The sequence below is a fragment of the Protopterus annectens genome, chromosome 16.part0 (genome assembly GCF_019279795.1).
Source record: "Protopterus annectens isolate FY-2018-M chromosome 16.part0, PAN1.0, whole genome shotgun sequence".
In the NCBI taxonomy this organism is placed as follows: domain Eukaryota; kingdom Metazoa; phylum Chordata; order Ceratodontiformes; family Protopteridae; genus Protopterus; species Protopterus annectens.
The window spans coordinates 344,419,433-344,437,636 of record NC_056750.1 but is presented as its reverse complement, the minus strand read 5'-3'; the positions used below and the strand labels follow the sequence as shown (position 1 = coordinate 344,437,636).

At 38.9% G+C, this 18,204-nt stretch overlaps 1 protein-coding gene across 7 annotated transcripts in view; it reads right to left on the bottom strand.

Annotated features, from left to right (window-relative positions):
- Positions 1–466: 466 nt before the first annotated feature.
- The window catches only part of KYAT1 (kynurenine aminotransferase 1), a 1,131,910-nt gene continuing 1,114,172 nt past the window's right edge, over positions 467–18,204 (bottom strand). For all 7 annotated transcript variants that reach the window (XM_044058797.1, XM_044058798.1, XM_044058802.1 and 4 more), the window contains 2 exons: positions 8,356–8,442; positions 467–843 (listed from right to left, as the gene is read on the bottom strand). In XM_044058797.1, the coding sequence (XP_043914732.1) occupies positions 784–843; positions 8,356–8,442 (147 nt within the window). In that variant the 3' untranslated portion in view covers positions 467–783. The remainder of the gene's footprint in view (positions 844–8,355; positions 8,443–18,204) is intronic.

Below are 18,204 nucleotides of genomic sequence, written 5' to 3'. Positions count from 1 at the left end.
CCTATCCCTCACACTCACACTCCCTCTGATCTGAGTTGCTTGATTTTAAGTGTCACAGAATACTTTTCTGCAGGGCAGTCTCAGGACCCCTTAAAGGACAATAGTGCTCTCCATCCTTGGTTTCAAATTCACTACTCCAGTCTACATACCCATATCTTGGACATGGACAAAATCTGCAGGTAAAAGAAAAAGCCCTTATTATCAACTAAAATGGGACTGGACTAGCTGTTTTATTTACGGGTCTGGGAAAATGATGCATCTCAAATGTTATTCCCTATATTATCATTGTATAAAGGGAGTGCTATTTAGTAGGGGATTCAAAAACATTAAAATAGAACTATATAAACGTGAATGATGTACAGTGTGTTTGAGTAGCATTCAGAAATTTTCCTGGCCCATATTCCAGGTGACAGGAGTGCAGAACTGTAGCTTCTGAAGCTGTGCCAACACAGGAATACTAAAACAGTAAAGACCAAACATTTACTATTTACTTCAGTTTTACACTGGCAGCAGCAGCATGAATATCATGTGCTAGCTCAATTGCAATAAATAATCTATACATTCACTTAAGGTATAATTACCTATCAGAAATAATCACAATGCTTTTAATGATTTTAGACCTGAAAAGGAAATTTGAAAAATGATCACATATAAATTCTACATTACACTGCACTGTTTGTTCATGAATGAAAAGCAGCAGAAAAACAAAGCTAAATGGATAATGAGACTGGAGAACTTTAAGTAGCACATGTTTTGTTTCTGCATAAGTGATGAAATTTTGATTCAATTGGTAAGGTTCCAGCTTTGGAGAATCTTCTCTGCAGCAATAAGGGTGTCATCTTTCTGTTAAACAAAGCAGAAATTCCCACGGTTATTGGTCATTCCTCAATACAGCAAGACAAGAACTAGATATATACATTTTTATTATCCATTTCTAGGTTTTCCCATTGTTAACCTACAATTTCCCAGTGACAACCAAGTCTCACCGGGATGAGTACAGCCAAACGTATAGCAACTATGCCAGAATGTATAATGAACAGATACGGGGCACGAAATATGCCAGCTCAAGGGCTACATTTTTTCTTTCTGAAAAATAACCAACTTTATTAACAGATCAAAAATAGAATTATTACATCCTTTGTGCAATCCCCTGGTGTGATGCACTTCATTTTCCACTAGAAGCTGGCCAGTTACTACCAACTACCTTTCAAAAACAAATTTTAAACATTAAATGACATCTGGACTTAGTCCAATACCAAGGATTACATTCTTGATTATATCATATTTTGTAGCTACACAAGACATGGTACCTTCAAAGGAAAAAAGTGATGTGACCTCTTATAATTTCTAGTAGCCAGCAAGGATTCATTCAATCCTATCTTAATAAGTTCACAACTATTCTGTCTCTACTTTTATTAACCCCTCCCAAAATTACCTGGATTTTCAGTAGTTCTGGTCCCTATATTCTCCTATTTTGCTTACTTTACCATTACCATTTGCTCAACAAAAATGTATTCTCATTTTGGTTTAAAATATTCAGCTCCATATTTCATGATCTCATACAGCTCTTCTATGCTAGGGCCATGCGGATTTCCATTTTTGTGTTATTACTTTTTTTATCTGCTAGCATTATTAGTTAAGCTAAAGCCTTGGACTGCCTTAGCTGTTCCTGACCCAGCTCCCATCCTGAAATGAAATTTTCTTGGATGAAGATGAAGGCACCATCCAATAACTTAAGATATTCTGTAAGTCCTCTTTAAATTATCAAGAAAAAAACACTCGTTTGCCTCGAAACAGTGATATATGTATAAAACCAAAATGGTAAATCCACTATGCTGGAATGGAAGGGACACCACAAGGACTTCTTAAACAATTTACTACCACAAAAACACAAGGTTTAGCACTTTCGACCATTCACAAAGGCCTTCATCAGAACAACTATTACAAACACTAGTACCAATATATATTAAAGTACCTCAATCAATTATCCAATGAAGAACCAATAAATTTAACTAATTATCATTTATAAAAAACATGAATAATTTAAGAACATATACATACAGCCATAATAACACTTATAAATATACAAATATAAACAAATTGAAATTATTTATTCATTTACATTTTTCATGGTGAAATCTTTTATGTAATACTACCTTGTAATTCCCACTATTGATTAACCCAGGGATGTTGTAGGCATTAAACAGTATCTGCCACTTAAATTCTTTAAAATTTAACTCTCCCTTCCTATCCCCATTAAAATCACATTGTACAAAATCTATAACAGTAAAATAAAGTTTTTTATAATTTTTGCATAATAAAGCATGTTTCGCTAGGGCGTTATCTGTGTTTCTCATTTTAATGGCATGTGTGTGTTCATTCATCCTCTTTTTTAACTGCCTACTAGTTTTTCCTATATAAAATGCTGTCCATTATGAACAGTTGGCCAAATACACCACATAACTAGACTCGCAAGTAAACCTCCCGGGCACCTGCCACATTTTATTACCTATGCTAACTTAAAAAAATGTCCCTTCTCCTATATATCTACAAAAATGCAATTATAACATTTTAATTTACCTTTTTTCCCCTACTTCATTGTTAATATAATCCCTCTCTAACATTTTTTTTTTTAATTTTTTCCTCTTTTATTAATGAATAAGGGTGAAGGTCCTAAAACTAACCTCAAATCACTGTTTGACTCCGAAATCCTCCAACTGGTTTCTAATAATACTTTTTATTCTACCACTATTTACTGTAAAAACCAAAGGCATGGAAATAGTCCAATCCTGTGAACTGTGATTATTAATAATAATATTATTTTGAATTGTTTCCCCTTGTAATATGCTCATTGTAATAGTCACGGGATAACCCCTTTTTTCAAATCTTTCAAGCAGTTCACCCACAAACCTATCTAAAACTGTTAAGTCCGTAGTAAGTCTTTTTAACCTAACTATATGACCTTTCAAAATGTTATGTTTAACATAAGTTGGATGCATACTGGAATAATGCAATAATGTGTTACTAGCTACATTCTTATAACTAATAACAGACCCCACAGAAAAATCATTAACATTTTTAATAACCTCTAAATCTAAAAAAAGAAATGTTAAAATTATTCCAAGCATAACGATAATATGACACTTTGTCCCTACCCTGTAAAGTAGAAAAAATGTATCTTTCCCAATATGCCATCACTAGATTCGTATAATTGGGGGCCATCCTAGCTCCCATAACCACACCCTGTTTTTGCAAAAAATACTCTCCTTCAAAGGGTATAAAATACTTGTCCAAATACTTCCATGCAAAGATTTAAAACCTCCTGGACTTAATAATACTTCTGGAAATACATCAGGGGGTCTCGCACATATCTTACCTTTGTTCATTTGAATACTTCTTACCTAACCTTGTCTCCTATTTTTTTCCCTTTGATTTTGATAGTCATCTTAGTGTACATTGAACCTTTTATGTTGTGCCTCAGGTGTTCTTGACTCAATGAGTAATCTTACCATTTCTGATTTTATTAAATTTACCCTTCTTTGTATGTCTAATCTTGTTAGCAAAATTATCAAACCCTAGAACCAAATAAAGTCACCTTCCTGTAGTCCAAACCTTGTCTTCTCTCCTTTCCAGAAAATACTCCACGCCCTTAACTGTTTCCAAAATCTTGTCTCTTTAGCCTTTCTGAGCCACCCCCTGGTCACCTCAACTAATGAGTGTTAGTCGCGGGTAGCCCTACAGGGAATATCCCAAATTTCAATGGCCTCATTTGTTTTGTCACTGTGAATGTTGTTACTATTTATATATGTGTGCTAATGTAGTATTTTCCAGTTCTCTTTCCGGACTTGAGCCAGCACACACTCCTAACCTCAGGACATCATAATATGTCCACCCTGCATCAACAGCAAATACTTCCATTTTGCTTTATAACAATATGCAGTGCTTACTACATTACTCTAAGTTGTGCTGCCTTATAATACTCTTCTTGGTTTGGCATTCCCAAAACCCCTTGTTTTTCAGGTAAGATTAACTTCTCCTAACTCGCTCTTGATCTCCACCCCCACAGAAACTCTTTTAGTTCTTTCTGCAACTTGCCCTCCAGCTGTTAAAAGAAAGTTTGTCCCACATATAAAATCAGTGGGACCACAAACATACTTACAGTTAAAATTTCACTGTCTAAATCAAGCGTCATCAGTTTCCATTTCCATAATTTTCTCATATCTTTGATTTTGATCCCTCCCAGTTCTTCCTTGCTGCCTTCTGAACTTCTTTCACCACCCACATTGCTAGGTAGCGGTACTGCGGTGGTGGTGCTGTGGTAGCGTTGTCGCCTCACAGTAAGACGTTGTCTTGTTCGATTCTCAACTAAAGCGTCTTCTGTGTGGAGACATGTGTGAATGGGCGTACCTTCGTTGAAGGTTGTGCGTCAGGCCTGGCAAGTCGGTACGTAAAAATCGACTGCCAATCATTAGCGGACCGGAGTTCCACTGGGGCGACCCCTAACTGGGAAAAGACGAAAGATACAACAACAACAATGACTCACAGTTAGGGGACATTGTCATACCACTTCATATGTAGGAAATAATTAATTTGCTGTTTGCCTTAATTTAACTCCTATTTATCTTGTACTCTGACAGATCCTGAAAGCTCCTAAAGAGCTTGAAGAAACTTCCTAACCCTCTTTCTGGTTCTGTTACGTACACTATCACATGTTTTGCTAATAATGTAATTAAATCCTCTTGCGCTCTTATCTATACATTTTAATTATGGATTCCATAACCTTTTTAACCAGATGTTCTAGGTAAAGCGCAAATACTGACGGAGGCAACAGACATCCCTGTCTAGTACCTCTAATAAGGGTAAACTCTTGATAAAAAGATCCTTCTGGTCTTTACATTAGCTGTCACTTGGTAGTAAATATCATTTAGGAGATTGATAAGTCTTTGTGGGAACCCAAACCTTCTTATTACTTCCAAAAGGTAATCCTAGCATACTCTGTCAAATGTCTTCTCAGCATCCAAACTTTCTAGTAGAAGAGGCTTCCCCTTTTTACTCTGCTTCCTCTTGGATTATCATAGTTTTACAGATATTGTTAAAGGTCTTCCTCTCCACAATGACCACATTTCTCAAGAGCTATCAACTTTAGAAGCAACTTTGCCTCTCTCTGTGCTAAGATCTCCATACAAATCTCATAGTCACAATTTACTGATATTGGTCTGTATGAACTATGACACCTGGATCTCTTCCCCCCTTTGATACTACTGTTATTACTCCCTCCTTTGATACTAATGTTCTCTTCCTGGTTATGGGTATATATCCTCCAATATTTTATTAAACAAGCTCTGTCAGACATTCAGCAAGTCCATACCCCCTGCCTTCCATAGTTCAATTGAAAGTCTATCCTGTCCTGGAGTCTTCCCTGTGGCTTGTCTTTTAAATTGCTGTTTCACTTAATTTACTAATGGAGCTACCAGGCTTTCTGCTTCATGCTCTGATTAACTTAGAAAGATTCAAGCCCCTGTGTAAGGTGTCCTTTGGTTCATCCCATCATTCTTTCTCCTCACCTTTCCTCTCCTCTTCATTTAAATTTTTATAAAAAAAATCTCTAAATACATTCAATACTATGATTTGGGTCCTTTGACATCCTACTATCCCTATGATCATTAATTTTCGCAATTCCCCTTTCTACTTTGTTTTGTCTGAATTTCTGTTCTAACATTTTTTGCAATTTACAGCTATTCACAACATCTGTCTAATAGCAGTTTTCCTTCCCTCATTAATTTTCTGTAACTGCTCTTCTATCTCTGCTTATTCTCTGCCAACTCCCTGATGCACAAGGGCACTACAGTGTCCTTTCATGCATATATAATCAGGTGTTTTTCCCAGTGTGCACTAAACACTAAAAGTTTTCAAATCTAAATAATAGGCCATTGAATGATTTTTCAAAAATGAGTGACACAGTTATTTTGTACAGATGTCAGTAAAAACACGGCACTTAGAAAAATAAGAATTGGAAAAAGTAATCCAGCAAGGAAATTAACTACATCTAAAGTGATTGCCTGCTGCACTGTTAGTGTCCCATGTAAAGTATTCTGTTATGAGACTCTTAGTAAATACACTAAATATATAATTACATATTTAGGATTTATACCACAGAACAAAGAACATTTGTGTTTGGAGGTAGCAGCATGGCAGCTTTGTGTACAAATCTGAAACTTCTGGCAACATCCCTGTTAATCAATAACTACTGACTCTTCATAGCTGTGCTGTCAGCATAATGGCATGGCCCAGATGGGTCTATGTAACGACTGAAAGGAACGTTCCTTAAACGGCCGTTCATTGTACATGGACCAGAGAAAGTCCCCTTTAGCCAAAGGACAAATGATTGTAAAAAATTACACTGAATGATCATGGTTGGCCAACATAAAGGAAACGGAAAGTAGCACATACTTAATGGTAACAGAAGTTAAGGAAACCTGCCCTTTCCCCACTGTAATGCGATCCCAGAGTTGGTATATATAATTAGCAGAGAGGGTGTGTGTGTGTGTGTGTGGGGGGGGTGCAGCCCCACACATAAGGAGGGTCTAGTGTTCACCAAATCTTACTCTTGTGGGGGGAGGGGCTGCTAATTATATATACTAACTCCAAGATCACACTACAGTGGGAAAAGGACAGATTTCCTTACCATCTGTTAACAGTAAGTAGGTATTACATTCCGTTCCCTTTATGTTGGCCAACTATGATCTTTGGTGTAATTTTTTGCTATCATTTGGCCTTTCGATAAAGGAAATCTTCACTGGTCTATGTATGATAAGTGGCTGTTCGCTGAACATTCCGTTCAATCATTAACAATAGACCCATCCCAGACTCATACAACAGACCTAAGAAGCTACACAGTTTAATAGAAGCTTATGTACATAAGCATCAGTGTATGTCTGCAGTTCATGTATCACTATAATTTGTATGCTCATTACATGGCATATGAACAAACAGAAAGCAAAACATTGTTTCACAATGAAAGAAGGAGTATCAAAGATAGCGAAATACTAAATTGCTGTTCTCAGCAGTTACATTATTACAAGGTAAACCCCACTAAGATTGAAACTGTTTTGTATTAGAGAACATGTAAAATTGCATGCTGATTTACAGCTGGTAAGGATACAGTTTCAAGATTAGCTTGAGAAGTTGGTAGAGTTTAACACACAGAAACACTGATATACAGTTTGGTGAATCATGTGAGGGATTCTATGCAATACATTGCAAGTACTAATATAAAGTTTGTTTGTGTCTTTCGGCTTTTTCCCGGTTAGGGGTCACTACAGCGGAACTCCGGTCCGCTAATGACTGGCAGTAGATTTTTACGTACTGGCTTGCCGGGCCTAACGCACAACCTTCAACGAAGGAAAGCCCATTCACGCATGTTGCCACACAGAAGACGCTCTAACTGAGAATCGAATGGGCAACGTCTATCTGTGAGGCAACAACTCTACCGCAGCACCACCACTGCGCAAGTACTAATATAAAGTAAAATGTAAAATTCCATTGTCTGCATCAGAATTATGACTGCCAGTCACCTTCTGTGTGTGATTTCATGACATGTTACCTAAACTCTGATCTCCAGAGTCAACTCTGTGGCTTACATTTATACTATTATCCTTAATCACCCCCAGAATGAAGTTCTGAAGCCCCGTGTGCATCTGCACTGTGATATCCATTCATTTCTGTCATGTAGGTCTATAGATTGCACCTGAACCCTGACTACCCACCATTCATTTCTGGTATGCAGTTCTGCAGACTGCACCTGAATCCTGACAACCATTCAATTTATGGTATGCTGTCCTGTAGACTGCACCTGAATCTTGACCACCATTCATTCCTGGTAGGTGGTTTTGTAGACTGCACCTGAACCCTGACCACCATTCATTCCTGGCATGTAGTTCTGAGACTGCACGTGAACCCTGACCATCCACCATTCGTTCCTGGTATGCAGTTCTGTAGACTGCACCTGAACCCTGACAACCATTCAATTTCTGGTATGCTGTCCTGCAGACCGCACCTGAACCTTCATCACCATTCATTCCTGGTAAGCAGTTCTACAGACTGCACCTGAATCCTGACCACATTCATTCCTGGTGTGGATTTATACGGCCTGCATCTGAACACTGACCTTTATCCACCACCAATTTGTGATTCTGTGAAAATCATTGCCCTCCCTTGTGTATTATCTTTTTCAGCAGCCTAGACCATTTGCAAGAATAACTTGTGGTTCCATGCCTAACAGAAAGGTCTGCCTGTACTGTATAGCTTGAATTAAACGGGCTTGCATAACAACAAGCCTTAAATATTGCAACTCACCTTTGCAAAACAGAACCGGATGAAGTGTGAGAAGTGCTTCTTATTCTGTGAACTGTAAAAGGCACTTACTGGAATAGTTGCAAAACCCTGCAGAAAGATATAAAGCAGTTATAAGTAGAAAAAAAATGTAAATTATTTTCATACTGTTTTATTTTTTTGTTCCAAATGGACTTTTCATCCGGACATCTACTAATTTCATTTTAGCCCCAACACAGAAGTACTGGTTTCAAACACCATACACTGTGACTGCATGCAGACAACATATATTAAAACAAAACTGAATTGTAAGTATAGGCATCAAGTACTCAAAACAATGACAACAGCCATGATTTCCAAAACCACAATAACCTTAAGAGTCTACCAGTAACAAATAAAACAAAACAAAAAAACTGTGACTGACTATTGGCATCTCTTTACTTGTTAGTGTTTGACAAACCATTCAATAGACATGATTCTAAATATCACTCTAAACATAAACAAAGAAAAAGATCACGGGTCCCCAATTCCTAAAGCCACTTAATCATCATGAAGTAACAAAAACATGAATGCCTATCTCAAAGACTGACTTTGGTAACAGTGCTGCTTTGCAAAAAGATTCTGTATAACAGCTGGAAGTGTTTACAATGTACACTGTAAGAAACCTCTGTAACACATCACAGTATCCAGTCCCTTAGAGATTCATTTGTACCCATGCTGATATACCAGTACTCTAACGTGTCAAACAGGTCCATTTACACAATTGCTAATATGCAGCACTAAAAATAATAATTAATGATTATTTTTTTTTGCCAAACAACTAATTTAACAGTTTGGCAGTTACATAACTAATACACAATTACTTAACCTACGCTAATCCAGCATCAGTAGAGCTGGAACCTTAGTGACATAAATGCCTCCTGTCTGGCCATTAATATTAATGCCGCAAATACGGCTCCATATGTTTAGTCTTCCATGTTTGGAAGATAAATTTAAAACTGCATAATCTTCTAAAGGCTGCAAAACAAACATTTATTTTTGCGCAGAAATATGTATGCATACATAAAGATGCATGTGAGCACTTTCTGGTGTGGAAAGTAAAATTAATTTTGTGCCTTCAAACATGATCTTTAATGTTAAAAGATGACAAGATAGTACTTGTGAAAATACAAAAATCATACTTGGGAATACTGTCTGATTTCCTATATCTCAAACAAATAACTACATAAACATATAAGACAGTCACCTGTGTATCCCTCTGGTGTTAAACTGTGAAAAAAGTGAAGTCTGTTATCAGAAATATCCACCTACTACACTGATAATGACTAGCTCATAGTCTGACTTATAACAGTAAATGAAACCCATGGTAGGAATTTATATTTTATGGGAAGGACAGCTTGATTCCAAAATTCCAGAATTTACAAATAGCACAAGATAAGAACTTGGTGGAAGAAAAGGCTTTAGTGTAATTTATTCTATCATATTTCATTTAGTAGGTGGAAGAGAATATGCTGCTAATATAACTGCACCAATATTACTACAAGGTTTATGCATAGTAGCACAAAGAAGACAAATGAGCAAGTGAAATCATGTATGAGTGGATCCAAAGTTGGCACACTGAATGGCAAAGATGATTAAAAGCTTGGACGTAAAGATGATGGTCATCACACTGGATGGCAAAGATGATTAAAAGCTAGGACGTAAAGATGATGGTCATCACACTGGATGGCAAAGATGATTAAAAGCTAGGACGTAAAGATGATGGTCATCAAACTGGATGGCAAAGACGATTAACAGCTAGGACGTAAAGATGATGGTCATCACACTGGATGGCAAAGATGACTAAAAGCTAGGATGTAAAGATGATGGTCATTAAAATGCACTTAAGAGTATAGAAAAGAAACAGATGGCAAGATAGGAGGTGAGCAGTGTGACATCTCTGCAGTTGGTGACCATTTCTGCTTAGTAGGGTTATTCTTGCTACTGCAGACACTGAAAGTTTGCTTTTTATGGGTGACACTAAACCATGTTATAAAGAATTAAGACATGAGCATGAGATTAATCATAAAACAAAACCAATGGAGTTACACATTGACTGAAGTAGAAACGTACTTATTACCAGAACAATAAAACTTAGTTGGCAAAGAAATAAAAAGTACAGTTGTGGACACTTACCATAAATGTAGATGTTCAAGTGTATTCACTGTTGTAGTCATCACATTTGGGTTATCTGCCTGCAGGTAGCCCTCAGCCGGCCTGAATACCAGAGTGTTTGGATTTCTGCGTCGGATGCTGTCGCTTCTTCCTTGACGTCAGGTCATCAGGGGTATAAAACATGCAGCCAACGCCATTACATCAGTTTTTCTTGTCCCAGATATCAGGTGCCTCCACAATAGGAAGCAATTAAATGGTATGGTAAACCGCCATCAAAAAGCAAATACACAAGAAAAAATAGATATACCAACCAGAAGGAGAGGTAGAGCCAAGAGAAGTCAGGGGGCTGGAGAGAGGGTAACCAGGACTGCAACAGTGAATACACTCGAACATCTACATTTATAGTAAGTGTACACAACTGTACTATGTTCTTCATGTTTCACTGTTGCAGTCATCACATTTGGGTTGATTCCCAAAGCTAAGGAAGGGAGGAGGAAGTTAAAGAGCATTAGGGCCAGATATTAATCCCTGCAAGACTGCAGAGGCAAATCCAGCTCTGGATTTAGAAAAGATAGGCAAGTGGTAATGCTTGGTGAAGGTACGTACAGAGCTCCAGGTAGCAGCTTCTAGGATGTCCCTGGTAGGGACCTCTCTGAGAAATGCCGCACAGGTAGATGCAGCCCTGGTGGAATGTGATCTTATCCCCTGTGGGGTAGGTTTTCCATGGTGCTTGTAGCAGAAATTAATGCAATGAGCTATCCATTTGGAAATGGTTAGAGCAAGAAAAAGGATCCCCAACACGGTACTTAGCTTTTTTGAAGACTTCGGGTCTGAAACTCAAAAACTAAAATTTCAGGAGTCGGCCAAACGGCACTTGCGAACTGCTTCTGCTTCGGGCACCGCACGGCAAAAAAGACTGATGTAATGGCGTTGGCTGCATGTTTTATACCCCTGAGTGACCTGACTTCAAGGAAGAAGTGACAGCATCCGACGCAGAAATTTGAAGACTCTGGTATTCAGGTCGGCTGAGGGCTACCTGCAGACAGATAACCCAAATGTGATGACTGCAACAGTGAAACACGAAGAACATCTTGGTAAGCACTTTCACTACTGCTTCATCAGATCACAGACACAGAGAGAATGAGCCACTGCAATATATACATAGTTCAAATACCCTTAAGCCAATCACATGTTAACACATAAAGAGCTTGTAAAAATAAGGGGATGGGCATATAATTATATAAAATAGATGTAGAACACAATAAATACATATAAAAATACATATAGAATAATAAGTACATATCAAAAATAAAAATAAAGAATAAAAGATATAAAAATGTCAACTGAGGCAAGGTCAACTCTTAAGACTACGTCCCTTCAGTATAGGTCTAAGTGGAACTTTTTCATTAAATACACTACCTTGGTCAGCCCTTAGTTTTATCATCCATTTGATCTCTCTGGTTTCAGTTAAATTCCTGATGTCATCACCTCTAGCAGTGGGAAAAATTATATCAATAACCATAAACCTGAAAGTCTGACTAGCGTTAGTATTAATCACATGCTTAGACAAAGCATTGTTCATGGAAACACATTGTATGTTGTAGAGGTGCTCCCTGATCCTGTCCCACATTGTCCTATCAGTCTTCCCAACATTGAATGCTTTGCAGGACCTGCGGTAGGCTAAGTAAACAACATGTAACATCATGTAGTTGGCACTTACACTAAACTTGTACCTACACCCATTATCAGGATGGTCAAAGATACCACTGCTGTCTATGAAACTACAAAAATTACATTTGCCATGGGGTAGTGTGCTCCCTCTTAACCCATTGGCATCAAATCTATTGTTATCCGGGTAGCCACAGCATCCTCTTCAGATTCTTTTTATTCTTATACAAGAACCTTGGTGTATCTCCTATTGACCTCCTAATGTCAGGATCAGTGGCCAGTAAACCCCAGTGTCTCCTAATGATGTCCTTTGTCATCCTAGTATCTGTTGTATACCCAAGGGAGACAGAGATGTTTTTGGATCTAGTAGATGGGACACAAAGCATTCACGTCTCCGTGTTGTTCTGAAAAATACGGTTTCGCTATGTTGGGCCTGAGAGGAGGAATGGTATCCAGCACACTATCGACCTCCCTTTCCTCATATCCTCTGTCCCTCAGTCTATCCCTAAGCTGACTGAGCTCTGAGGTAAAGGCATCATCAGTCCCATTCAGTCTTGAGGCTAGCAGACATTGTCCCTTTATTATATTCCTAAAGACATGCAGTAGGTGCATGCTATGTCTATGTAATAGAGAATTCCTGTAGCATGGTTTATGGTAAATCCCTGTACCTAATGAGCCATCTTCCTGTCTGTTCAACCTTATGTCTAGGAATTCAATCTGTGTCATCGAATATACCAAGAAAAATTTTAGGAAGTTGGTGGTCGAATTCAAATCGTGATGGAATTTAATCAATTTATCAGACCCAGCTGTCCAAATAAAAAACAAGTCATCCACAAATCTACAGTAGAAGGGAACATACTGTCGAAAGGTGGATGTTGGAAAAATATATTCTTCTTCCCAGAGTGCCATAACCATATTGGAGTAGCTATTGGCACTAGAAGTGCCCATAACTACACCATCCTTTTGTTGATAATATATTCCATCAAAAACAAAAGCATTATTCTCAAGGACTAGGTTCATGCTTATATATAGTAACTCAAGCAAACTTTCGTCATAATCACTGTGCTTACTCAAACACTTCTCAACATAGGCCAGCCCAACACCACTGAGGATCATCGTGAAGAGGGACTGCACATCCATGATTACCAAAAAATATGTCCCATCTTGTGGTTTTGCTTTAATGAAATCAAATAAATTCCCAAGGAATTGTTTAGAATCCATGAGCACTATCTAATTCTTATCCAGTATGGGCCGCAAATGTTTCTCCAGAAATATGGATTATGGCTCAGTGACCCATCCTCTACCAGCCACTATGGGCCTCATTGGTGCTTTAAATCTATCCTTATGAACCTTAGGTTGACCTTGTATAGCAGAGATCAAGGGCTCACTAACTAGGAAATAATTAAGCAATTCATGGTTAATTCTTTTATCATTCAAACATTCCAACAGAGTATTATCAATAATCCACTTAAAGCGAGTTAGATAATTCCTAGTGACAATAGTATGATGTTCACTATCATTCAACATCTCCTTCATAGAGCGATAATACTTATGTCTATCTATCACAACGATGGAACCACCCTTATCAGCTGGTTTAATAGCTATGCTGTTATCACAAAGATCTCAGAGCCAGCTTTTCCATAAGGGTCAGATTACTGTTATAGCCAGCCCTATTGCTACTAAAAGCTTCATGCAAATCATTCTCAGTTGACTTTACAAAGGCTTCCAGGAGGGGATGTGAGACAGGCATATATAAACTAGGTTTCTTAAATACATTAGCATTCGTAACATTATTGTCACTGCTACCAAACTGCAAATTCAGTGAGACATATCTTACAAACATTTTAGTGTCCAATACATTATCAGTTAATTCACCATGTTGTGTCGGTATAAATGAGAGATCCATTCTCAGCACACTCAGCTCATGCTGAGTAAGGGATCTCTTAGACAGGTTCAACACATTCAAGTCGTCGAACTTTTTCACATCTTTCTCAGTGATTGATTTATGCACTGTTCTGCTGGTAATTTCCTTTTCACCCTCCCCCTGCTCTGTGACTGGTTCCTGTTGGTCCACTGTGCCTTGGCAATGGGTAAAGGGAATTGAATAGAACCACTGTTGGACCCGGCATTCCTGCCATCCAAGCTACTATTCATACTGCTAGGAATTTTCCTAGAACCAAAGTAATTTCACCTTGGAGATCATTCACACCATTCGTATCTTCAAAGACAGTCACATCTGAACAATTGCCTGTGGAGTTTGTAGCAGAATTAGTCTCAGAATCCTTATTTAAGGTAGTATTGTAGTGGTTTGAGGGATTACTAGATAAAGATGCAGTGATATAATGAATGGGTTGCCCCATCAAATCAGTACGCAGCCCAGCACTCTTGACTGTACTAGAGTTCTGGCTAGAAACAGTTCTTAAATCATTATGCTGGCTAGTGTTATTCCTTGGCCAGGTGAAAACATTACCAAGCTTAAAGTCCCTTAAGTCTCTGTCCATTTTAAGACGTTTCTGTTGCAACAGCTTTTTCTCATAAGCAGTACAACATCAACAAGTTTATCAACAGAACAGTCAACCATGCTCTCAGGGAAGCGTTTGTACAACTCAGTTTGTTGTGCATTAATTTTTTTAATTAACTCACACTCCTCTGGCTTAAAGCAATCAATAAGTAACTTTAAATAACTGTAGCTCACCTCTAAGTTGATCTGCTGCCACTTCATGACCAGTCCAGTGTATTGGTCGCCATAAGTTGGCATTTTATGAACTCTCAATCTTCTCCAAACTTGCTTAAAAATGCTGGCATTGATTTTGTAAATGTTTAAGTTTCAAGATGTTATACTCCACATCATCAACTGCTTGAACAAACCCTTCTATATAGAGATTAGCCCTGCCACTCATTTCCATAGCAGCGTTCTCATTGAACAACATCAGAGGGTTGTCATTCCTAGTAAGACACTGGATTAGCCTGCCACTCCATTCGCCGGATTCACACAGTGCATTCTGGGAGTTGTAGTTCAAGTCCGAACCAGAAGTAAACCCTTCAGCCATGCTCACAAGACTGTGCAAAACAAAAAGGAAATAAAAACTATGGAAATGCACAGATTTAGATAAATACACTGTTGGAAGAAAAAGGAATAATCACAAAACAAAACCAATGGAGTAACACACTGGCTGTCAAGGTAGTAACTGAGCTGTTGATGCACATCCAAGGTATGAAGTATCCTCTCTCCCTTATTCTTAGGTTCTGGGAAGAACACGGGGAGGTTAACAGACTGAATGAGAGTGAATTCTGAGACCACTTAGGTTAGTGTATAACACAACCCTATCCCTGTGGAAAATCAGGTAAGGTTGTACCACTATGAGGGCTTGCAGTTCAGAGACTCACCTGCAGATGTCAGAGCAACATGCAAAACAGTGGCAGGTTCTAAAGGTGGTAAGGTAAATTTTTCCAGAAAGTAGTTGACATTCCACGAAGGAGGAATTTGCTTGTGAGGGGGTCTCATATGCAATACTCCTTTCATGAACTGTTTTACCAAAAGAGATGAAGTAAGAAGGGGAGCCACTGGCAGACAAACAGACATGGACGCTAAATAAACCTTAATGGATCCCTACAATAAGCCATCCTGAAGTTGCTCAAACAAATATTTCAAGAGCAGAGGGATGTTAACCTCAAGGGACCCTGTCCCCATTTAGGCACCACTTAGAAAACCTCATCTATTTGTAAACATAAAATTTTCTAGTAGCAGATTTTCTGGCCTGCTGTAACACCTACTGCACGTCCTTATGAAACAAGTACGTAAATGGAGTCAAGACTGAATCATCCAGGCTGTTAGCTGTAGTTGCTCCAAATTGTGGTGTACCAGTCACCCCCTGAGACTGTGTGAGGAAATCCAGAGTGTGAGGATGTCTGTAGTAATTGCTCTTGGCAAACACCATTAGAAGGGAGAACCAAGACTGCTGGGACCAACAGAGGGTCACCACAATGATCTCTGGCGTTTCTTTCTGAACCTTCAGAAGTACCCTGTGAATCATTAAAAATGGTGGAAACACATACAGGAACAAGAATGCATTTGTCCTCCATACATGGCTACAATGATGTCTGGGACAGAATTTCTCCAACTGTCTGTTATGAAAGGAGGTGAACAGAACTATTTGAGTTGATCCCCATACCTGGACTAGATCCTGGAATACCACCGCCTTGAGCTGCCACTTGCGTGAGTCTTCCAAGGATCTACTAAGTCTGTTTCCACAATGTTTTGCTCTGGCAGGATAAATGGTGTCTGAAGAGTCAGAGAATGCTATAAAGCCAGCTTCCAGGCCATCACTGCCAACTGGCACAGACAGTATGACCTTATACCTCCTTGTTTGTTGAAGTACTACATCACTGCAGTGTTGTCCATAATCACCAGAAGAGGGCCTGTAACCATAGCTGGTGAAGGAACTTCAAGACGTGGATTACTGCCAATATTTCCTTGACATTGATGTACTACCATGTGTCCTTGAATCCCCAAGTGGCCTGCACTTACACTTCCATTAAGACAGCTCCCCAGCTGAAATCGGACTAATCGGTCTAAGACTGCGTTGGAATCGACAGGAAGAAGGGAAGACTTGGATTGATACTGAACTGTTCTCTCCACCACTGTAACTCTTGCCTAATGAAGAGTAGCACCAGTGACTGAGATTCCAGGGAAAGGAGGTGCAGCATCCAACATATTTCCAAACATGTCAGAGAATATTCCTCATGTGGAGATGGGCCAGTGGTATCATAAGAAACATGGGTGCCATAAGTCCTAGACTTTTTAGGAATTCTCTTGCCAAGATGAAGTTCCTCCTGGAGAATTCTTGAAACACCATCTGGTAAGACAGGGCCTTCTCTTCAGAAAAAAGGTAATTCTTTTGTCTGAGTTGATTAAGCACTCCAGGAAGATGACTTTTTGTGAGGGTGTCAAGCACAACTTCCCAAGGTTCAACTTAAACCCTAGCAGGGAGAATAAGGTTGAAACTTTCTCTCTAGCGATTCCAAACAGCTAGATACAGACTCTGCACAGATCAGCAGGTCATCCAATAAAGGAAAGATGTGAATGTTGAGGGTCTGGGCAGTGAGCCACTGCTGGAGCAAGGCATTTGGTGAATACTCAAGGCACAGTGAATAGCCCTAAGAGCACTGCAGAGAAGTGAAAGTGCAAACCGGGCACAACAAATCTCAGACATCTCCTGAGGTGATGAGCAATGAGGATAAGGTGATATCCATCCTTCAAGTTCAGGGTCACCATGAAGCAGTGGTCCAGCAAAACAGGAAGCAGTGTCTGCTGGGTGAGCATCTTGAACTTGGAAACCTTGATAAATGTATTCATAAAGGATAGGTCCAACACTAGTCACCACAACAAATATTTCTTTGGGAACCAGGAAAATTCCAGAGTGGAAACCTTTCAGCCTTTCTGAAGGAAAGATTTGTTCTATGACCACTGAGTCCAGCATCTGCTGGAGTACAAGATGGAATAATAAAGTCTGCCCAGTGAGTGAGGGACCCCCCCCCCCCCCACTTGAACTAAGGTGGATGTTCCTTCCACTGTCACCTGTAACCTCTGCCAACAAATTTTAGCATCCATTTGCTGGAAAATATTGATGGCCATGCCACCTTCTTGAGAGATAACTTTTGAGATGGGACACACAGAGGAAGACTTAGGAAAGACAGCTGCTGTAACTCAGCATAGTTATACGTTGAAAAGGGGGGTGGTATCCTTTTTGTGAAAGGAACATCTCTTGTTAGCTTTGGCAGAATTCTCATCCTGACATTTCCTTTTTTCCTTTTGGTGCCTTGGCTATTGTTTGTCTGGGACTTCTGATTGTTGGACCATCAAAAATTATCTTGCTTAATGGAGGGAAACTTAGGAATATGGAACATTTTAAACTCCCTTTGTATCAGTTTACCTCTGTCATCTCAGTGTTTAAGATCTGATTAGCTGTTGTTCCAAACACATAATCAGAATCAAGTGGAGTGTTCATGATATTGTTAACTCATCAGAAAAGTTTTGACTGTGCAACCAAG